General features: G+C 37.0%; 2 protein-coding genes across 4 annotated transcripts in view; one reads left to right on the top strand and one right to left on the bottom strand.

Moving 5' to 3' along the window:
* Positions 1-8,766: 8,766 nt before the first annotated feature.
* Positions 8,767-15,682, bottom strand: LOC103696519 (uncharacterized). Of its 3 annotated transcripts, none has more exons than XM_039117612.3 (4): positions 15,387-15,682; positions 12,484-12,706; positions 12,308-12,391; positions 8,767-9,717 (listed from the first exon to the last, which is right to left on the bottom strand). In XM_039117612.3, exons 2-4 carry the CDS (start codon positions 12,659-12,661, stop codon positions 9,008-9,010), a joined length of 972 nt encoding a protein of 323 aa, XP_038973540.2. In that variant the 5' UTR covers positions 12,662-12,706; positions 15,387-15,682; the 3' UTR covers positions 8,767-9,007. The 3 variants fall into 3 exon arrangements, with proteins under 3 accessions (XP_038973540.2, XP_038973538.2, XP_038973539.2); XM_039117610.2 differs by having other exon boundaries at positions 12,308-12,409; positions 15,387-15,659; XM_039117611.3 differs by having other exon boundaries at positions 12,308-12,409; positions 12,484-13,353; positions 15,387-15,659.
* A 117-nt stretch (positions 15,683-15,799) lies between these two features.
* The window catches only part of LOC103696517 (uncharacterized), a 9,914-nt gene continuing 1,810 nt past the window's right edge, over positions 15,800-23,903 (top strand). Inside the window, exons 1-2 of the mRNA XM_008778175.4 lie at positions 15,800-15,962; positions 19,084-19,433. Coding sequence (XP_008776397.1) covers positions 15,848-15,962; positions 19,084-19,433 — 465 coding nt within the window. The 5' untranslated portion in view covers positions 15,800-15,847. The remainder of the gene's footprint in view (positions 15,963-19,083; positions 19,434-23,903) is intronic.

Here is a 23,903-nt window from a genome sequence, read left to right on the forward strand (position 1 = left end):
GTTGTCTCTTGCTTTTTCATGAATTCAGAGGTTGACCTGTGCAGAATCTCCAAATCTATACTTATTTGCAACTCTCCGAAGTATGTCATCGCTTGCTACGCCCTTCTACTCCTATAGCAATGCATATATCTGCCACTTATTTTTAACTTATCGTCTTATTATGAAATCAACCCATCATGAATGGCCAAACCATGTTTTTCTTGAAGCAAAATCTAACCGTTAATTTTGCATTCCATCCAAATAATTCATATACAAATGTTTGTACAACATAGGCATTGGTTTTGGATCGACAATGCATGTAATGGGAGAGAGAGAGAGAGCCGATGTGGTGCCATTCCCGTCTATTATAATGGCAGTTACAATCCCCACACAATTAGTCCCCCCATCCCTTTTTGATGCACAAAAAATTAACTTGTCATCCAATTAGATTTTGGTGCCTCTAGATTTTGGCATCAAGCCTTATTTAGCTTTATCTTGAAATAAAATATATTATATTTGATCTCTCTCTTGGTCTTCCTCTTCATTTATTCTTCTGTGATTGGGACATGTGGCGTTGAATGATACTATCCCTTTTTGTTTGAAAAATGCTTGAATTTTTTTTTCTAACTTTTTCCTTTTCAAAGCAGAACAACAATTTGTGCTGGCAAAGAAAAAGAGTTTTTCAGCAAAAAAATAACGGACAAAGGAAAACAATGGATATTTATAGAGAATGGATTACATCTTTAAAAAAGATGCATGATTCTTTTTTCTTTAAGGGGAGGTAGACGGTCAATGAAGGGATATGTTTTTCATGCATTTCTTTCTGAAAGAAAAAGAAAAAAAGAGAGAAAAGTTTGTTGCTTCAAAGGATGAAAAAAGAAAGAAATTCTTTTCTATGTTTTTAAAAAAGTCAATCCGATGGATCCAAACAAGAAAGATGGCTGAGATTGCAGTAGAAAAATATCCAAGGGTTTTCTTTTTCCATGCATTTTTCTTCTTAGAAAAAAAAAGAAAAAAAAAAAGAGGAGAAGTTTGTCGCAAAGGGTAAAAAAAGTAGATATCTTTTTTATTTAAAAAAATATTTTGAAAAACAAACTCAATTTAATAGAGGCAAGCAATGAATATGGCTGTAATTAGAGGAAAAAAACAGCGAAACCACCTCGGATTGCGGCTTTGCCCCTGCTAGTGACTCCCGAAGGTCTTCTTAATTTGCTGCCATGGGGGTTGCTATTGGGGAGAGTTAGCCTTTCTCTTCTCATAGTTGATAGAGAGGCAGGTGACCAGGATGTGGGGTGATGTAGAGAGTCTAGGAGGGTAGACCATGGGGGGAGGTTTAAGTAGACAAGAAGGAAGGGAAACAGAGGCAGGAAGTGTGGTGGTAAAAGATATGAAAGAGAAGAAGGGAACATAGAGGGTGGAAGAAAGGAGCAAATGGGATAAAAGGGGTGTGGAGGGGGAGCATGGAAAACTAGGTTGGAGAGTGTATGATGTAGAGAGGAGGAAGAAGAAATGGAAAAGTAGGTAAGAAAGGAAAAGGGTTCGACTGTGTATGAAGCCTGAGTGGCAAGCGATGGCATCAGGTTCTTTCCTTCTCTCTTCATCTCCTCTTCAAGCATAGAAGTTGCAGAAAGGGAATGAAGGCGAATTGGAACTAAAGAAGGGATAGATAGAAGGTGTTGGCATGGGATAGGCCATTGCAGGGAAGAGGGAGGAAAGGTAATCGGGAAGATGATGGTTCAAGGTCAAAGATGAGAAGGGGGGGGGGGGTGGAGATTAGGGTTTGGAGTTAGGGTTCATCATTGAAAGGGACGAGTTATTGTTTGGCATGTGAATGGGACATGTAGAGGGTAGTGAATGTGTTCCTTATTTATTATTCCACCGCACACTTCGGAGGATAGGCCAACTACATAAATGTCGTAAGAGAAACCCACTTTGGTTCAAGAATTCAGAAAAGAAAGTATTGCCCCAAGTACTTTATTATTAGGTTGGTTAATGACGATTAATGTGCATTCATTATCGAACATGAAAGACAAAAGATAGAAAAATAATGCCCTTTCAGCGAGGAGGGAGAAACCCATTTCGAGAGGAAGAACCTTAATACCCTAAACCCGAGTTGGAATACAATTGAAAGAAGAATGGACTACCTGTTGTTTAAGACTGTCTTAAGCTCGATAGCCTCGAAAAAGCTATATCATCAACGTAGCACACATACTTAATTCTCACTTAAAGTCTTGCATCTTTACATCAAGTTGGTGAAGAAAGATGTTCAGTAAGATGGGAAACAACAGACTGCCTCAAGGTTCTTTTTTGTTTTCATTTTTTTATCACAGAACAAATCCCCCTCTATCACTACCATAGTGGACCCAGTATAAAACCTCTCTTCTAGATCCTTTCTTCTACGGGCCACTCAGGATTGACTATACCCTCTCCAGCTTTGTTACCCAGAAACTCATCCTAAGCAATCTCTTCTAATTCAGCAGTGTCCAGATCTGGCATCTTTGCCTCTTCTCATTTGCTACAATTCCATTCTAGTTACTTTTTCCACAGATGCAATTTTTTAGCAGCAGATTCTACAGATGCAATAGTGACTTCTACGCCGAAAACATAGCTGCTTCAGCTTCAAAGGTTGCGATATCTATCTATAATAAGGATCATTGAGCAAATGTCTTTGCAACTAAACTGTAAAATCATAAAGAGGACATGAAGGCGCTATGACTCGAGATTTCCTGCATTCGAGCCTTTGCTGACTCTCGATGTGCGACTCTCTCTATCTTTTCTGATTATGGCAACTCAAGTACGGATTTGCTTGGAAGCTCTTTTTCTGGCTGCTCTATTCCTTGAACCTGAAAGGTCGAAAGAAGGACGAGCTATGATGATTTGTTCACATAGAACAAAAAGAAAGATTCCAGAAACGCTTAATCTCTCTTTAAGAGACAAACAATGTGAGCCATCACGACAAAGCATGTTATTATCTCATTCACGAAAGAAGGGGGTAGCCCAAACTGCCAGCAGGAAGAAGTATCACCTCGGTTCAGAGGAAAAAAGCTATGTTATCTACATTCGTCTTCTTCGTTCTATCCTGACAAACAAGGGTAGGTAATCTCATCCATTGTCATCTAGAGGTTGCATTCTCTGCAAGTGTTTTGTTTCTGATTTTGGAGAACTTTGCTCTTTCGGTTCAAAAATGAGAAAGTGGTCTCTCTGCAAGGAAGCGAGCTAGGCGGGGAACAAAAGAAGAAAGAGAAGGGTCTAGTCGGGTAGGGTGGGATAGAAGGAGCATTTCAGGTGATCAAGGGCATCCCTGGGTGAGGAGTAGAGTTTTCTTTCGAGTCAAGGGGATAGGATAGGACAATGAGAGCTTTCCATTGACTTCCTAGGAAAAGACTCCAGATGTATGAATGGGCAGACAAAGGGATTGCCTTCTATCATTTAGCTCAAACTTCTCTCTCCTGACCTAGGGCCCCCAACCAAAGGGGAATTAAGTAGATTAGCCTCCTCATCAATCAAATAGGGCTTGATATGCTATCCATTGGGGTGGTCCCCTGTGATGACTCGATATCAGTTGAACGTCGATTATCGATTCATACTGAGTTGGTCTTATACTCCATCCATGGGCAAACGTCTTTATGGTTTCACTTCAATGTAACCCTACCAATAGAAGCTGCTACTCCGCTAAGGCGAAATGAACCCACGCCTACACGCAGTAGCTCTATGGCTATATAGCCACAATAGGGTGCTAGCGCGATCGCGTGATAGGTGCTAGCGAATCAAGAAGACTTTGAATTAGTAGTCATGGTACGTATCGGTCGGAACGAGCCATTCATTAGTACATAGTTGTGAGCTTTAATTGAAGTAAGTAGGGGGGATAACAGCTATAGTCGCTAGCGAATCTACGTAGTAGTTGGGTGAGTATTCAATCTACCGCAAATGTGAAAGCTATTGAAAATCATGCGCATTGCATGCTATTCTTCTATCAAACTTTAGTTGGAAAAATCAAGGCCAAGTCTCTATAAATCTCCTTTGTCTTTGCGGGAGCAAAGCAATCATAGAATGAAAATTTAAATGATTGAACTATTTTTAGAATGGTGATTCCTCACAATCGCTCCTTGTGATTCAAAGTCGAAGCAGACTACCTTGAATTTGAATAGAGTTTTATCGACAACCGCTTTCTTTGCTTACCGCTCCTATTGCTCTACCCACTTTTGCAGCCACCAATATCATCTATAGATATGGGATCCCTGCATTTTGTTCTCCATTCAAGAACTAAACCATGGACAAATTTGGTGAGAAGTATCAAATCACATTGAACTTCTCTAGGGCATACAATCCGCGACCTAATGGACTTGCCTTAATCAAGCATCATTGCATCCGAGCATTCATTAAATTACCCAAATTTTATGCCACCTGGACCACCTTTTGGCTTTGCTTTCTGTCTTCTAAACTTCGCTACCTAAACTATAAAACTAAAAGGGGGCTATTCAAAGATGGAAATAGAACACAATATAAAAGTTGAAATGAGACAAATATAGATTGAATTTTAAAGTTGGAAAAGGGAGCAAGTATTTGACTAAATAGAATCGTCACCTATCACTAAAATATCCCTAGAAGGGGATAGGGCTAAGCAGAGCGAAAAGAAATTTTCATGAGATAGAAAATGAAAACTATTAGCTCCACATGAGGTTTGTGAAAGGATGGGTGTTAAATGAAAAAGATCTAATATTCCAATAAATTTACTACAAAGGGGCGTTGCTTGGTCTTTATTTTATTAGTATAGTATCTCTTCTTCTTTCTTCAATTGAGATTAGAAACGCATACATCAAAAATCCAGTGTATAATTTGCATGAAAGGCAACAAAGGCTAGTTCCCGCCAAAAACAAGGCTTCTCATCCTAGGAGTTTGCAAGTATGAGAGAGTCCTCTCTCTATCCGTCTCTCCGAGTTTCTACTACTAAATTAAGTAACACTTCAGCTATTCAATTATAGAATAGATTCGAATCAAGCAAGCAAGAGAAAGTGGTCCTTTCATCTCTCTTTTTTAGAAGATAGATTTTATATATGTCCAATCTCTAGTGGTGGTGAGACCAACCGACGATGTATGTCGTCCGACCCGACCTCAGACTTTTTCTTCCTGACCGATTTGATTCTCAGGGGGTTCAGGAGGGATGTGCCCCCTGACACCTCCTAGCCTGCTCTGGCCAAATCCAGAGCACGCGTCCCGAGCGAACGAGGTTCCTTTCAAGGAGTTTTCTGATCCCCAGATTTCATTGAACCTAACAAAGATTCTCCGCTACCCTATATACAATCTTGGTATAGGGTGGTGGAGAATCTTTGATTTTTGCTCGATGTTCATAATTTTCCCTCAGCTTCGTTGTCCGGTGTAGCCTTTAGTTAAATTTGATATCCTTCCTTTTCCTTCTCCTTTTATTATTGAGGCTCTTATTCAACAAAGGCAACAATCTAAGTTTCGAATCAAATATCGAATAGGAGAGCCAACCAACGGTGTTCGGAGAAAGATTTCATCTCTTGGTTGTTAAGGTGGGGTGAAAACTGCAACTAATGCTCTTTCTCCATCATTTCATTATACTGATCCCTTTTCAAAAATTCATTCCTATTTTTTATTGGATCCGGTTTAGATTATTCTCTTCGATTGATTGTATCTCAAAAGACACACTGCTTAAAAACTTCCTTCTCCTTCTATTGAAAAGAGAAAAAAGTCAATAGAAGTTCTAGTCACCAAATTCATATTTGTTAAATAACCACTGCTTAACTTAATTAGATCGTATAAAATAAGCAAGCGGATTTGGGTAGTTAGTCGTATTTGAAGGTAAGAAGTTCGAATAGTAAGGGGCAGGTTGATATAGGAGGCTATATTTTATATAAAAAATGGTCTTGCTCATTTTCCATCAAGTAATGGAGATTGGGTTGGTGTTGGGATGAAAGTTTCTCTATTCCTTGGCCAGCAAGCGAAAAAAATATTTATATCTTGGGGGGCGCTAGTGAAACATGTCGGAGCCTACGAGTGAGAAGAAAAGAGAGGAGGAAAGAGGCCCTGGTGAATCGTCATAATAAGTAAACCAATTAGTTCAGAGATCTGCCTTTTCTCCTATACCGAGCTACCCAGGCTTTTAGGCCTATGCACCCTCAGAAAGAAAACCTTTTCCAACCTCTAATCTCTCTCGAGAAAGTTGGTTACATCTCAATGGAAGTGTGATGAGAAAGGCGAAACCAGTTCCCAACATGCTTGCAAGTTAGATGACCAAACCATTGCAGAAAAGGTGCGTCTTTGGTTCAACTGCCCTTTGCCTGTTATACCAAAAAAGCGCATAGGTTCATTCCTTGTGTGGATCGAGCTCTAGTCTTGCCAACTCGTAGCTACTCCACCTAAGTAAGACACCGATTCTTGCCTGTCTATCTTCCTCTTTTTTCTTTCAAAAGTTGAGGAACAAAGAAAACAACATGAAAATAAAAAAAAGAAATTTTCCTTTCCTTTTTCCTAGAGGACCGGAAAGCCAGGTCCTAAAGTCTATATACCCTTAACGCGGTGTTTTAAGGTAAAGGGAAGAAGGCTGGGGCATCCGTTTCGTAGGTTCCTTGACACCTCTATCGCAAGCAAGGAAAAAGGGAACACTCTTCTATAGATCAACTCAACAGCCCCTATGGCACTAAAAAATGGAAGATCCGATGCATAATAATCTAATGTGTCGCATTTCATTAAATCCTATGCGGGCTTTCGCATATAAATTACATGCTGCACCATTTTTTCCAAAAAGAACCTCTTCAGTTTTTCTAAGAAAAATAAAAGAAATCTATGCACCAATCTTTTTTATCTATATTTTTTTCTTTCACATTCTTTCTTTATCCCTGCTACTTTAATTTATTTGCTTGTTTAAAAAAACCAATTTATACCAATTTTTCTTTTCCCATCCTTTCCCCAAAAGATTTGCAATTTAGATGTTTTTTTGTTTTAGATTTTGATTTATCTGCCTCTTTTGGAGTAAAAAATTTAAAAAAATAAGTTTAAATTAAACATTATAGATTTTAATTTTAAAGACAAAGAGTACTGTAAATATATATTTCAGACAGTCTATGCTGTTGAGCAAGATCTTCAAGTCGAACACAACCAAACATCCTAACGACTTGTACAAGAATATCAAGTAATGATCTCTTCTCTTTTACAGTTCAACAAGAGATTAACAATAGCATCGGTATTAGTTTTTTGATTGACCACACAAAAACTCTTCTTTTTTATGGTGAAACATATTAGTAAAATTGTTGACCTATTTTTTTTCTTTCATTTGATTGCAAAGCAAAGGACGGGTACCATTGCCTGTGGAGCAATAGGGTATAAGCAACACAAGGAGCCAAAAAGTTGTGATGGGAGGTGAACTAGAGAATTGTTCAATATACTTCATAAGAAAGATGTAAGCCTAGAATCATATAATCATTATTACATAAAATATACATAATGTTTAAATTATGGGCTCCAAGTTTTTATGAATCTGTCATGGGACCATTCTCAATCCAAATGTCTACAGGTCTGATTTGGATCTGGGTCCACGGACCTGAATCAGAGCCCTAATGAGCTCGAAAAGCCTTGTGGCTTTGCTGTTAAAAAGATACTAAGTGATATGATCATATAGATTCATGAAAATATAAGTATCGCAATCAATGGGCTAGGCCAGATCACGAGGCCGGAACCCAACCCAAAGAAAACGGGCTAGGCTTGGATTTTAAATCCTAAAATTCGATTTAGACTGAAATTCCAGGCTGGGCCTGGGTTTATATTTGTGTAAATATATCACCAACTTTCAGAGTAGCCCAATTCAGCCCAAGAAAATAGCTTTGTCCGGGTCAAGCTCATGCCCACTCATGCCTATTATAAAAGTGGATCAGATAATATCCGTCTGAATCCATTTTCATATTTAAATCTATCCAGATATAACTAAAAATTTAATTATCTGACCAATATCCATATCCATTTCTGTCAAAAAAAAATAGATATCGATAGACAACTGCCCAATCTGTACCTGAATATTTGATGCTATTTACAATTCTATTTGATTTTATATAATACTCATGAATTTCTAAGAAAAATATATAACCATATTAACTTGATTTACCATCCACTTTGTAATATCTTCCATTTTGTGGTCAAATAGTTTAATTATCCGATTTATATCAATAATTATATTCATACTTTTAGTATCCAATTTATATCCATATATATTTAAAATAAATTTGAATATAAATTTTTGCATCCGACCAATATCATATCTATATATATATATATATATATATATATATATATATATATATATATATATATATATGGATACATTGATATCTGATCTAGTTTTAGCCCTACCTGCTGCTGGATGTACCATGCTTGGGCCTAAGCTTCAAATCCAGGAAGACATTGGCCCTAGGCCTTACCTGGCCTGATCCAGCCCGCTAACAGGCAAGAAAGCTAAATTTGTCAATAGGGACAAAGCAAAGTTCTGAGTATTGGTCATTTGGAGGCTTGGATCAACTTGAAAATATCTATAAGAAATAATTGCTGTAGGATAATATTTCACAGAAATAAGTTGTTGAATCAACTTGAAATGACTTTTGAAAATAGCTCAGAAATAAAGGTGTCAACTGGCTAGGCAGATAAACAAAGAATTATTGAAGTGGCACCAGCCAGGAGAGCTTTCTGATATCATACTAAGCTGCAAATTAATTAATGAAGCCTCATCCACAAGGTCAGAAAAAAATATACCAAGCAACTGTCTCAGATATTTCCAACTTAAAAAGAGAGAATGCCGATATGACCTCGTGCATCATTTCGATTTCTCGTGTTTGCATTCAAATTTCTCAAATCATATTTAGATCTCTCCTGCAAAAATTTCACACAAATGGAGAGAAATAATCCAAGCCACGTGCCAAAAGCCTATACAAGCATAAAATGATAAGAAAAGGTGAAGATGACAGCAGCTCTCACTGTGAGACACCAAAACCTTAACAAGAAGAGAAACAAATCTAAGGTACTACAAAATATTAGGTAATTGTGATGCAAATTTTAGCTGCAACTCCTTGATCTTGGAGCAAAGCTCCATCTTCTGCTCCTTGCAGCTCTGAAGCAAGAAATCCTTCCCCTCAGTCAGTTCTTTCAGCTCTCCCACTCCCCTTTCTAACACCCTCTCTCCACCTCCTCTCACCTTCTCTGATCCAATATAGTGCAACTCTGAATCATCCATACTATCAGGGTAACCATTTCCCTGCCCATCTACAGCTTCTGGATGCCAACTTTTGGTGGTCACAGGCTTTTCAGGGGAGTCTACCCCTGCCACACAATTATCAGCTATAACCTTTCTCAATCGTTGGATCTCTCTCTCGGAGTCAAACAACTGCCTGTTCGCAGAATCTAGCTGGGACTGAAGATGGACCAATTGGGCCATTTGAGTGCTTACAGAATTCTGAAGGTCCGTGATCTGGGCCTGCATCTCCATTATCATTTCGTCCCGTCTCTTAAGCTGTTGCCGTAATTTGTGAATCACTTCTCTTTTGGTATAAATGTCAGAACCAGATTCTGAGATGCAGGGGGAGTCTGAGCTGTTTGGGAGGTGGAATGGCTTTTGAGGCAGCTCAATCCGTTCAGTTGACGATGTCCATATTGGGCTCTTTACAAGAGAAAGGGAGAGATCTGCTTCTTTTAACATTGGGCTCATGGATTCCAGCTTGATATCCATTCCACCACCTGAAATCCCATTACAACAAGATAAGCTATTAAATGGTTTAACAATTTTCAGATGTCAGTACAAGCATTTCTTAATGAAGTGTTTGTATTCATCTAGCATACTTGAGAAAATGTTGCAGTCATGGACAATAAATTGACCGCCCCAGCACTCCAAAAAGAAGACCATTTTAGCTTAACCTCTAGCCCTTGCAATTAAGGTACACCGTCTATCCTATCATTATATTGGTACGCATGGTATGGAGGGCGGTTCAATGTACCGAATGTCCGTATGCCCTCCATACTAGTACCAAATCAATAAGGTACGGTACGTTCCGTACCGCCCAATTCAGTACAGTATGGCATGCTATACTTGCAATATAGGAACAACAAGAATGCCTACGTTATAAATTAAAGTTTTTTTTTTTGTGGGTACAACGGCAGCTCACACGGGCGTGCGTGCAGATAACAAAATAAATTAAAGTATTTTCAAATGGTATTTTAACCTTGTATTTAGAGTCACTATTTAACTCCAAGCAGATCCAGATGCCTAGGTAAGCCACTATTAGAGTCAGAAGTCTTCAATATTAGAATACTGTCAAATGATCATGGAGTTGTGTTCCCATCCACAAAGGCGCACAGCTGGGATTACAATAAATCTAATGACCTGTAATATGAATTCTTGCCTTGTTCAAGGAGAATTTATTAAAACAGAAAATGTCATCCAAACCAAGGCACCCCTTCCTTTCCCTAAGTTATTTGTAAGGTCCCTCTGTTGGCCCTCCTTATTGGCTATAGTCTGCATGAATCATAAAGGCCATATGAAGGGACGCAATACAATAAGCATATGAACACACAAAAGGTTCAAGTTGCACAAGTTAGACAAACATATCTCTACTTTGTATCTTTGTATAGCTTTCAGTTTTCCTTAAGCCCATTCTGCATATGTCTAACTTGTGCAAAATAAAATCCCTTGTAGGCCAAGCCCCTCTCCTCCTCTGGATCCCCCTCCTCTGCTCCTGTGCCAGGCCCCCCTCCTCATCTCTTCAACTGGCACCAACAATCCCCTCTAATCTATTGGGCCTAATTTGTTGCACAGTGATACCTCATCAAAAAAGGGTCAGGATATTCCTATTCCTACTCCACTTTACTCCAAGCTAAACCATAGGGTGGAATAGTTTACCCTCGGTTAAAAGGATAGAGTAGTTCTAAGATGCCTCCTTTGACCCCAGAATATCACTGGTTGTCAAAGAATATTTGCCAAGAACAGCTGGAGTAGGCATTTTAAAGAGGCTCCATAATATCTTTATCCAATTTCATCCGACAACCAAATGTATTAGATCATCAAGGATTAAGATCCTATATTTAGATTCATATCATGGATCACAATCATAGGACCGAACTAGATCGCACATATTAAACAATGTGGAGATCTATTTTTCATAATTTATTTGACCACTCTTAGAATAACTTGTCTATCGCTAACAAACCTCAAACACTAAGTTTGCAAGACTAATAGGCCGTTTAGATTCTAAAAAGCAAATAAAAGATATTTAAGAGTTTCTGGAGTAAAAAGCAACAGAAAAGTCCCTGTAATATTACAACCATTTGTTAATCTGATTTGTTTTTACCTACATAAAAGGAAAATCAAACTCGTATAATCCAAGTAGGAGTATATAGAAAGCTAAAATTAACTAGATATGATGTTTATATGTAGGCTTATAATGGTGGAAGCTAGACTTGTAACATGTATGACTTTTGACATTCATTATGTACTTTACAAATGACTAAATTTTACAATTTCCACACCCTTTCATATTTTTTAATATTTTTGAAAGAAATTGGAAAGAATCTGGAAATTCGTGGTCTGATTTATGATCCAATCCAATTTGTCCCCTTATATGTTTGACAACTCGATCCTGATGGCATTGATGCAGCCTTAAAGTTATACTTAGGCCAGGCTTTGGTTTAGGTCTGGGCTTAAGGTGAACTGGCTGAAGCCTGGCCTATTAGAAGCACTAAACATGGTGCAGTTCACAACAACAGCAATGACAACATAGAATATGCAGTCACAAGGAAGCCTAACTTCCACCCCAACTGAAGCACATCTAGGTTTATTTCCAAAGACAACTACCATAAGCAGAACTCTTAGAAATTCTGCGAAACCTGCAATTTAGAATGACCCAGTCTCACATTTCTGCTGGAACATTATCAAACCATGAATAAGCATGCGAACATAACTCCATAACCAGCCAGACATCTCTTTCCGTTAGCCTCATTAGGTGAAAGACTCGCAACCAAACAAGTAAACAAAGTACGACATCGATCATTTCATCGATATCCCCAACATACATATACATCTATTCCATATAAGGAGGGGAAAAGAAAAGGAAATGGCAGTTCATACACATAAAAACAGATAAGTAATTGCAGCTTAGCTATAGTTGATTAAAAAGCAACTAGTAGCCAGTGACTTGGCAATTGTGCTTAAAAAAAAACACTTCATAATCTAAAAAGAAATAACAAATCATGCAAATCCAGAAAATTGAGTCTGCTGGTCCCATTTCTGGAATTCAATTCACTAAAAATTATACGGTAAGTCAAGGCAACAAACCAGAGCAACAATGGTAACAGTTGTCATCATCCTGAGTAAAGCAATAGCAGTTTGAATGCAACTGGTATGCTCCTGATCTCTTGACTGCAGATTTCCCATTTTCTGCTAGATAGAGTTAGCAACTGTGCATAGGAACAAGGCATAATAAGTTGAATCAAAATTGGCATATTTTAGACCTTTGATGGCATTATATTGTCGCTTTGTCTCAAAGACCTGCTTCAGTTTGCATCCAAGCCTGATTGAAAGTGTGCTTAGCAAGGCACCACCAGCAATAAGAACCCAATTTGGGCCCTCCCCTCGAACATTGTTAAGCCTTTGAGCTCTTTGTATGGTTCCATTATGTTTTGATTTCATCTTATAATCACCAGGTGTTGGATGAAATATAATTGACAACTTGACCTTATTTAACCACAATTATGCTACAGTAAGAAACTTGTTTTGCTAAGGCAGCTTGGTGCAGAAAACTATCTTAAGAAAGCTCAAACGTAAAGCAAAGTTTAATCTTTTCCTAACTTGTCTCCACAAAAAGAGTAAAATCATATGAGAGAGCAAGAAAAGAAAATTGTATAAAATAATCTTTTTCTTTTGTATAGCATGGAGATAAAAATTGAAACACAAAAATGTATAACATATAGGAAATGTGCAAGATGACTTTAATGGATATTAATATGCAAAGACCAAGTCAGATTAAATGGTTCTCATAACTTCAGTATTCTAGAGAGGTACCATCAGGTAAAGGTGCAAGAAAAACCAATTAAAATATCATCTATTACCAGCTTACATGCAGGACAAGTACTTTTTAACTTGACGGTTTTTAAAGGTCTGAGAGCAGTGTAAATGTTGGCAGTTTTACGCAGGGTAACTCCAAACAATGACATTGGAAATAATGATGATAGTAAAAACAATTAATGATAATAGTTACTGACTTACTTCTGAGAAAAAGGATTGCTCTTGGGGAACATATTGATGTTGTGTTGGTGTTGCATCAGTATAGTCAAAGCATGCACATGTATGGGTGCTAGCCAACTAATCCAATATGTGCAGATCTGAAGGAACTCAAGGAACTTAGGAAATGCTAAAAGAACAAAGAAAATCAACAATTGGGGAAGATAAAATAGTTCAGACAAACAGGTTATCAATCCCTCCTCCCAAGTCATAGTGAAGGCAAAGGGAATCTTGAAGGCAGGTGCATGTTGACAATTATGAAAATGGTTGGAATAAGGACTTGTGTTTCGAATAGGCTCTTTGGTCATGATTTTAAGCTTGCAGATGGAAGCAATTCCCCATATTGAACTTTTAATCCCCTTCATCTAAACACTTTCTCAAGTCTCAAGGAACCTTGAAGAGTTGCTCCTTGGTTGCATAAGCTTAAAAATAAAATGAATTAGGTGGCCCCCAAAAATTAAGGTGCCAACTAGCTTTCCAATTTTCATAGCAGGTGGCTGAGGTTGTCATGGATGGATTAAGCACCAATTTATAAGTGTTGAAATCAAGCTCAGAGATGATCTCAAAACCTTTTCAAACTTAAATGTGTCATACCTTGATTCATAAACCAAACCAAAAAGGTAATCTCTTGCAAGTTGTTTAGATTGAATATCTTATTGAACATAAATGCACCTCCCAGGTCTCAGGAGTAGTAATCTCATACAATTTATTTTTAGTAATTGGTGCTTTCACTGAAATATCTCAGCACCTATGTAAATTTCAGCAACAATTAACTAATATATGAATGGCGAATATACAGATATCCCATTCTTAAGCATGATGATATAAGTATAGTTTTGTAGACAAGTTACGAGCATAACTCGTGCAGCTCAAGTTACTTCTCCTTTAGGCTATAACAAAAGGCTTTCAAATTGATGGTTTACGAAGTTTTAGTGTTATAAAGAAGCACGGGTAGGAAAACTCATCAGCATATTGGTCAGGTGTGGGTGTATGTCTAAGCGTCAGATCATTTCAATATCTTAGATATTTTCTTCCTACAGAATCATGCACAAGCAAGGTAGGCCGTCTCAGTACCGAGCCCCGTACTGGTACCATTCTGTCGTTGTACATAAAGCATCAGCTAGTCAGCTCTTCAACCTTTGATTGCAACCAAACCTTACCATGCAGAAGCCCAGTGGCCAAATGAACATGTTAACTTTTTCTTTCCTCTTCCTAATACCAGCTTTTTATTTGATTTGATATCAACTTTGATCAAGTTCTCTTTGCCCAAACCATGCATTCCACTGATCCTATTTGCTAAACTTTCAAAAATTGAAGTCCTTTGATATTGTGTCTGTCCAAAATTGTCCCAACACATATTTCCACCAGCAAGTCCACACCTTTAATATGTAAACATAATTTCCACATGCTGGATTTGTCTGTCAAAATTTTATACTTATTATCTTATAGCTGCAGGGCATGCATTAACAACACAACTAGAGACAACAAAGCCAGCTCCTGAAGAGATTGGAGATAATTTTGACATTGCAGTGGTAGAACCAAAAAGGTGATCTGCTCAACATTGCAGACCTAATAGGACCCAACATTGCAAACTAACAAAAGCATCAAAATATTTCTCCCCTTATCCTCCATAATCATTTGATTCATTTACCCTGAAAATTTTGAAGATATAAACTATACCAAGCTAGATCTGCAATGCCTTCTGGAAAGTTTCTTGTTAACAGCACCGGTAATTAATCCCTAATTAGTCAATTTACATAAACGAACTACTGCAAAAATGTTCAAGTTTACTTTCACTTCAAATGATCAAGGATATAGGTTTCTTATTCTTCCTTTCCACGTTAATATTACATCTGCAACACTATTTATTGGTCAGCTTCTAAATTCATATCATTTATTCAGTCAGGAGATTTGTTTCCTGTTATTCAGTAAAAAGAAAGAAAGTAAGAATGTAATCTTGGAGTCAACACTATGCCGCATTGCAAACATCCGGAAATAGAACGATTTGATCCACCCAGAACCCTAGATAGGAACTGAAATCCAACGGCAAGAACAAAGAAACATTTCCAACAGAATCATCAGGAAGAGAAGAATCGAATCGATCGGCGAATGCCCTAGAGACGAAGAGTCTTACCTCATTCAACTGGAATCGGCCGGCGAAGAGATTTGGATCCCTCTCAGTCGATTATATTGCTTATATTGGACTCTTCTCCTCTTTTCTCGTTTTCACAGCCGGATCTTGATTTCCTTCTCTTGGACTCCACTCTTTCTTTAATAATTTTTTCCCTTTCCCTTTTTGTTTTGTTCTTGTTGATTTAATTTTTTGTCTTTTTATTGTTAAATTATATTCGTTTTTCCGGCTCGGGCAATGGAATAGGAATTCATGGCTACAGTGGGTTTTTTCCAGAAGCAAGAAGGAAGGAAAACAAGGGAACACCTCCACTCCCCGTGCCCTATCTGTAAACTAGCAAATGGGTCGGTTTATTTGACCCCGATCCGACCCGACCCGTTTGCGGCCGCTCGAGTTCGCCTCCTAAAACGGAAACCCCGGCCTTGTTCTCGGACTTTGGTTTTGGCCTCTGCGCCGCCGCTGCAATGGCCACGGCCGCCGTCGTGACTCGACCCTTCGCCTCGGGCTCCTCCCGTGGCTTGTTTCGAGTTCTCTCCTCCAAGCCGACGCCTTCCGTCTTCACGCAGCATCTCCACACTGGTATCCTCTCTTCCTCTCCTTTCCCTTCTCACTTTTTTGGTTTCTTTACAATAATTCTATGTATATAAATAGTTTTCGGTGGGTTAACCATGGGGGCTAAAAGAAATTGTGTAAGATGAAGAAGAGAGGATGGAGATTTGGTTTAAGGATTCGTAGGGTGGAGGAATAGAGCACATGGAGAGGTTTTTGTATTTGAGATTCTTCTCTTGTGCACGGATTATTGGGCGTGCTATATGAAACGATGTTTATACGAGAAATCAACATGGGAGGAACTTTTATGAAGCTGATAGTAAACCGAGTGCCATAAGGCATACCCTTTATGATATAACCTGGACTTCCACCGAGCAATTTCATTCATATGACATGCTTGATGATATGCTGAAACCAAGATGACCATGCACCTTATAACTAGTAACCATGAACTCATTTCTTTCTAACTTTTTCAGCTAGTTCCATAAGGGTCTTGTTAAGAAATGGAACAAAAAAATAAAAAGATGTGCTTTTGAGAATTTGTTCACCAGGTACCATGGCATTCTATATACTGATGTGGTATTATGTCACAGTATTCTTGACTAGGCTGTTATGATTGACATCAATATATTGTTAAATTGTCACTAGAGGTTTATCGTACTCCCTAACCTTCTCTACTCGATCTTCTTTTTTTTCCCGTTTTGGTAATGTAATTGTAAAAATAGGGGTAAATGATATGAAGAAATTTTTTTCACCTTATGAAAGAGGTATGATTCTAATGTGCCTGAAACAATCCTTGCTTGATTTACCATGTTCACTGAATTCGCAAAATTTCATCTTATTACATCTTCCATTTGGTCCTGAAAGCGTAATCCTTGCAAAAAAGGTCATATTTTCAGACTATCAAAACCCATTTGTATTTGCCAAAGCAGGTTTTCCATTGGAGATTGTAAAAGAGGTGGAAGGTGTGGTGAATCCAACCCAAAAGGGGAAGGGCCATCCTATTTGGCCATGCATGATAGATGGGCAAATCACAGTGAGCTCGGCGCATCACTATTTCAACAAACAGCATGTGATAGAGGAAATCCCAATTCTTGGTTTTATATTTGGTCTTTGGAGGCTCATCAAAGGAATCAAAATTAATTATGGAAAGTACATACATTGTGGCCTACCCACACTCGGAATGATGACTCAAAGATTGTTCTCTTATTACTGCTAGATGCTGATGTTGCTGAGAAAGTAATGGATCTATAGATATTTGTTATGCAAATGTAGCATGAGGACAAGGCCTTGGAGAAGGGGTTGTTATGGGGATCAAGAAGATCAACAATTGCTTATTTTAGGAAACGATGAAAAGATATCTATGAACAAAAAAAGCACATCAATAAAGTAGGTATTTAAAAAAAGATATTGAACAAGCAATATTCTTTTTTTTTAAAATCAGCATGGTGCAGGCAATATTGAAGAGGATTGGTTCAGTATCTTTTTGTGAGAATGGGGAACTAGAAATAGTATAGATTGAAAAGACATGAGTTTATTCTATTCCATGAATTGTCAAGATTTGCTAAATATGTGTTTGTTTGGGAATGGGTCTTGGAAGGATGAAATTTGTCACTAGGAATTGGAGTCTTGAGATAAAGTGAAGGTGCATTTCAGAGAGCTTTTGTTGCTAATGCGATGATTGGAAATTCATTAGAAGCTGATGCCCGTGCTCTGAATCCTGGTATAGACTGACTTGGCAATTTGGAGTGCTAAAGGTACTTATAGGATCCAATAATCAAGTGTATGGCTATTAATGAAGTTCTGGTAATGTTTTGCCAGAGAATTAATAAGGAAGCTATTGGATGTTGAAATATGTGAAGATGCATGGAGGAAATAATGTATGGCTAGCTTATCATGACATTTCTAGTGAAGGAATCTGTCAACACTTTCCACCTTTCCCCAAATCTTCTTCTATGAGTCACCAAAGGCTACTTTCTAATCCCACTTTGCCTTCATCAAAGACCTAATGGATGAAATAGCTCTTACTTTTCATCTTTTACCTCTCAGTAGTACCCTATTTCAGCCTTTTTTTCTCCAAGATCATGCAATAATCTCTTCCTTCCCAAGCTCCTTTTGTATGTCATTGTGATCTTAGCCCTTGATGTCTCTATGTACATTTCTTTTCATTTTCAAAGATTTTTCATAACATTTAATCTACCCTTCACTTTGTTTCTTTGGAACTTCATGCTCCTGATAAGCTTACTAGCAATTCTGCCAATTCCATATGCTTTCTATCATAAAACCTTTGTATTATTTTTCACCTAATTGACAAGGAGAAATAAAATGTGATGTAGCACCGATTGAGAAAGAGCTATGGGAATAAATTTGCAAAAGTTGATCTAACATCTAGTTAAAGCAAGTGTATATGTGATAGTACTATTTTTGTCTAATCTTACTCCATATATCTCGTTCCTGTTAAATCAAAGTGTTTTGTTCACAAATTCAGTAAGTCTCTCTAGATATTTAGATAGCTAGTTGTTTCACATCCATATGGTATGTTGAAAATGAAACACATGCAACATTTTGGCTGTTACAATTTTATGCTAATCTCTGCTGTCATGTAAAGCAAGCTCTCATTTGGATTTCTGAATGACTGGAAATAGAACCATCTTTTCTTTTCTTTTTTCTGAAATATCTATCTTTATAAAATACACTCATTATGGCTTATCTCTGTCTCCTTTTATTTAAGAGAGAAACATGAGAATTTTTAGTGACCAAAACTGGGATTGCATTTATTATTTGAATCAAAAACTCAAAATATGTTAATCTTGAGATCGCAGCTATTCATGTTGCTCCTAAAGTGCAATGCATGTTCTCAGTTCCAGTTGCTTTTGTATTATCTAGTTTTTGCAATTAATTTCTTATGTATCTGTTAGATGCCAATTTTTTTCTTTTGAAGGATTTTTTTTGTTCTTATAAATGACGGAATCTAAGTTGTATCTGTGGTGGTTGCTTATCACAAGATCTAGATTGGTGTTCCATCAAAATAAGTTATAATGGACATTTTCTCCTGAAAATCATTGTTTCATTTGTTTTTGGTTAAATCCTCCAAGCATATCTTCTTGCATATAGTTGTCAGTAGTTCTAATACTTTCTCTGGTTTGAACAGGTGATGACAATGGTAACGATAAAAGTAATAGTTTCGAGAGTGCAGATGATTTTGAAAGGCGTTTATTTGGTGATATAGACAATAGTCCAAATACTAATTCCTTCTATCGGAAGCTTGATAAACTAGAAAAGGCTCATGGGAGATCCAATGTTGGTTCCAAAATGAATGATGGTGGTCATTCACAATTTCTAGGTGGTCTAGGTGAGAGTTTTGATACACTGTCAGATGGTATGGATGAGAAGCTGAAGAAAGCTGCTCGCACGTTTGTCTACAGTGATGAGATTCATGATGAAGATTATTCGTTCAGACCCGATGTGAAATTTTTACCTGGAATGAATTATACTCCTAGGGTAAGAGGCTCTATGCTAACTATCTGGAATGTTGAGCTAGCATTTTTATCTCCTTTTTTTTAAAAAAAAAATTTGGACTTATTAATTTCCATCTTTTAAAAGATATATACTGTATGGCTATCTTCTTGTTATGTTTGCTAGAGACAGGCCATTCGATGATTGCCAGTCATATGACTTGGAATTTGTATATGTGCATGGATATCAACAGTTTTTAGCCAATTATTCTTTTAGAATTCCAGATATGCTTTTGGTGGGTCATAAAGCACCTCATGATTTTATTTTGTTTTGCTAAAAGATTGTTCATTTCATGCTTTTTGTCAAAAAAAAAAAAAAAAAATCTTTAGAAGATCGATATTTTCTGCCAATCTAATGTTTTGAATTTGACTATTTTAATGACATGATGGTCATTTCTTTTTAAATTTGTCCAGTTTAACAACATGGTAGTAACATCGTTTTGCATTTGTCCAGCTTAACGATATGTTGGTTATATCATTTTGCATTTATCCAGTTTAATGACATAGTGGTCCTTTTATTTTGAGCCTTTAGATCAATACTAACTCCTTTTTAAAAGTTTATTTTGGTATTCATCATATAATGGACAAATATATTTTTAGAGACATTAGCTGGATCAAAGGTTAGACTTGATATCAATTTCAGGCGTCATATCTAAAGGCCATGGTTATATCTTTATCTCTATTCAATAAATTTTAACTGTTCAATAAACCTAATTTTTGAACATATGGGAGGAATCATGTTTATCTATCAAATACATTTGATGGATCATTGATCAAACTTTAGATTTTGAGTTCATGTCTTTTTGAAACATAGGCTTTCTTGATTCTATCCAGAATTCACGTATCTCTATGAAGCATAGAAGAATGGTTGAAACCCTACTTCATATTAAGAAGTTTATAATCTCTTTCAATGGAAAGAGGCCTATTTGATGGAAGGTATCCAAGAGATACTAGTTTGAGTATAGCGAGAAATATACTTTATGATAAGATGCCCTTAGCCTCTATTAGTGGAGGACTGCATTAAATAGGATCGAGGCCCTATTTTAATTATGAGCAAGGTTTTAAGTCCCCGTGGAACAGGGGAGTCCTGGTTGTCCCATCGTGTTTCTGTGAAAAAATGGGATAACGACATGGTTGGGACTCCGAAACCAGGGAAAGAAGAAGAAAACGGAAAGCAAGAAAGGAAGAAAAGATGAAGAAAAGGAATGAAAAGAAAGCAGAAAAGGAAAGGAAGAAAGGAAGGGAGAAGAAAAAGAATGAAAGGAAGGAAAGAAGGAAGAAAGGAAAGTGAAAGAACAAGAAAAAGGAAACAAAAGAAGAAGCAAAGGAAGGGATAAGAAAAAGAAAGAAGAAAAAAGGAAAGAAAGAAGGTAAAGGAAAAAAAAAGAAGGAAAGAAGGAAGAAAAGAAGAAGGAAAAAAAAGAAAGAAAGGAAAGGAAAGGAAGGAAGAAGGGGAGAGAGATAGAGGGTACCTATGCATTGAGATTGCCGTCATGGCGGGGTGGGATACTGGGGCGTCCCATTTCCTGGAGAAACCAAGACACCCCCATCTCACTAGATTTAAAATCTTGATTATGGGACTATGATCTTATTTTATTGAAGTCTGTTTACTTCTAATAAAGTATTGCCAAAGGCTTACTTTATAATGAGAAACATTTAACCTCTATAAATGGAGTCTATGACTCCTAGCAGAATAGCACTAAGATCCTATTTTTAATTATAAGATTAAAATCTTGTTCATATAAAGTCTATTGGCTTCTCCTTGAAGCATAGCCGATGGCCTACTAATGAAGGGATCAATGATCTCTTTGAATAGAGTCTAAGACACATTTATAGAAGGGGTTAAAGCCCCAGATTTTGATCTACTTCTGAATATGAGATAGAGATATCTCGTTCTTATGAGTGAAGGGAAAGAGAAAAGTAGGAGAGATGGGGCACACAGTGGGTGTCATCTCAACTTTCTTAGGAGAGAGCATATGATCCCCGGAAGAGAGAAGGAGCCTCTTATTGTATTCCAAGAAGAGTATTTATAGATAATTTTGAAATAACTACTTGGCAACCATCAATGTCTTTGATGGCTCCTCTTTTAACCATTTGACAATATAAGATCCCTCCCCATCCCTTAACCAACAATTATTTTCTTTAATTTCTTTTAAATTCAGGTTGGCTGCTCCCATTTTTAAGGAGGGAGTTTTTGTAACTACGATTAACTTCAGGAAGCCTTTTGGGGTGTTTATGTTGGGGCCTGGTCAATTTGATCACTGTTAGATCATAAGTTTGGCCTTTTATGGCTGCACGATGGTATGTTCGTTTTATAACATGGTAGGAAGGAATGACATATGTTAGATTACAAGATAAGCTTTTGTAGACCAAACCATTGAATATGCTCCATCTATTGATCTAAGTCTTTAAGAACTGTCAGATTGCTAGTAGGTATAATTAAATGGAGCAAATGACTTGGTCTAGACCATATATTGATCCACAAAGTCTAACCATTGGATTCTGAGTGGGTTTAGTTAGATCAACCAAAGAATGTCAAATGGTCCATTAGTTGATCCATAAGGCTTTTAAAGCCATTAGATAATAAGTAGCTTTAGTTAAATGAACCAAACAACTTAATCTATTCCATCTATTGATCTGCTAGGCAATCAGAACCATTGGATCATAAGCAGAATTAGTTAGATGAACCAAATAACTTAATCTGGTCCATCTATCATTCTGCAAGGCTTTTAAAGCCATTGGATCATAAGTAGCTTAAGCTTGATGAACCAAACAACTTAATCTGCTCCATTGATTGATCCACTAGGCTTTTAGAGCCATTGGATCATAAGTAGCTTTAGTTAGATGAATCAAACAACTTAATCTGGTCCATTGATTGATCCACAAGCCCTTTATAACCATCAGTTCATAAGTTTCTTTTGTTCGATCTTAGTAACATTGCCTAGTCTGCCCCGTTCATTCTTTTATGGGCTCTTTCCGGCCATTGGATGATAAGTGTCATTTATTAAAGTGAATGAAATGAATGAACCTAAGCTGTTCATTCATTAGAAGGTGCTAAATACCATTGGATGATGAGTTTTATTCAAGAGAAGCTGAAAACTATAATCCAAACCATCTATTTATTTGAGAAATCACTATAGTTGCTGGATTTTATGAATTTGGTCACCAAATAATCGCAAGCATTCTTTAGTTGTGAAGTTGCCTTTCTTATTTTAATGGAATTTGAATAGACACTATTTTTGTTTAATTCAAGTAGGAGTGGTTCTTTATTTACATTTAATATCTTATGTAATGAGAGAAAATTAACTTAAATGATGTTCATGTAAACAAGATTTGTTTTCGATTGTCTACATGCTAAGTCAGGTTATCTAGCGTCAGCAAGCAACCTCCCACTTCCTCTCCAATGCAATGAAGTGGTGAAAAAGGAAAAAAATGAAAAACTTCTAGGAAGCTTTTTGCCTTGATACTGGTAGGTTTCTAGCTGTGCCCAATTGCATTGAACTAACAAGGTTTGATACAGGTTGGCTATGGGTGATACCAAGCAGTTTGCTCAGCACTAGGTATCAACCCTATGTCTAGGGCAAGCACTTGCCTGACACGTACTTTGATTTCTGGCATGGACCAGCATCTAAATCCTTGATTTGTATATCGACTTTGTATTGACCATTACTTTCTGATTAATTGGTTTCATAAATTCTTGGTGTTTATTTAGGAGTATTTGGTTTTTCAAGTCAACCTTTACAATTCGTATACTTTTGGTGTTTTTGTTTCTTTTGAGGGCACTACCTCAATCATCTTGCTTGTTCTTTATGGGGTTGTCTCTAAGTGTTAGTTTTACTAGTTAAAACATCTGTTCTTTTAATCTTATCATTAGTCATAATTTTTTGGGGGGTGTTATCACAAAGAATGCTATTTTTTTTGAATTTTTTATTTCATGATTAGGAAAGTTCTTTTTCTTTTGTATGATAGGTTTATCATTTTCAATTAATTCATTCTTTCCCTTTAAAAAAAAGATCTTGGCTTCACATCCGCCCAAGTTGCCTTTTGCTAGGAATTTACACCAACGCATATAGTTGATGTGAGATTGAGTGTCAGTTCTCAAACTTCAATGGACCAGGCCTTGTTTGACTATGCTAACTGGATTATGGCTTCTTGTTTTGGTTTAGTTGGCAGGTTTGTAAGTATTAGCAAACCAGACAAGAAGTTTCCAAAGTGCATGCTAGTATAGAAGATAACTTCATTAAAGGGTGAAAAATGGTTGCATCTATAGATGAAGAACACTAATCGAGTTCTTATAATGTCAAGTAGTACTGAAGTAACTTCTTATTTTATATAATTAGAAATTTTAAGTATTATGTCCATCAAGATTTAGCTAAAAAATGCATGTCAGATGCAATTAAAGAGTTAAAAAGTGAATCTCGAAATTTGTTGAAATGATTTTCATTTATCTCCATGA

This window comes from Phoenix dactylifera, chromosome 10 (genome assembly GCF_051530095.1).
Source record: "Phoenix dactylifera cultivar Ajwa chromosome 10, Ajwa_hap1_PhDact_Kaust_v1.1, whole genome shotgun sequence".
In the NCBI taxonomy this organism is placed as follows: Eukaryota; Viridiplantae; Streptophyta; class Magnoliopsida; order Arecales; family Arecaceae; genus Phoenix; species Phoenix dactylifera.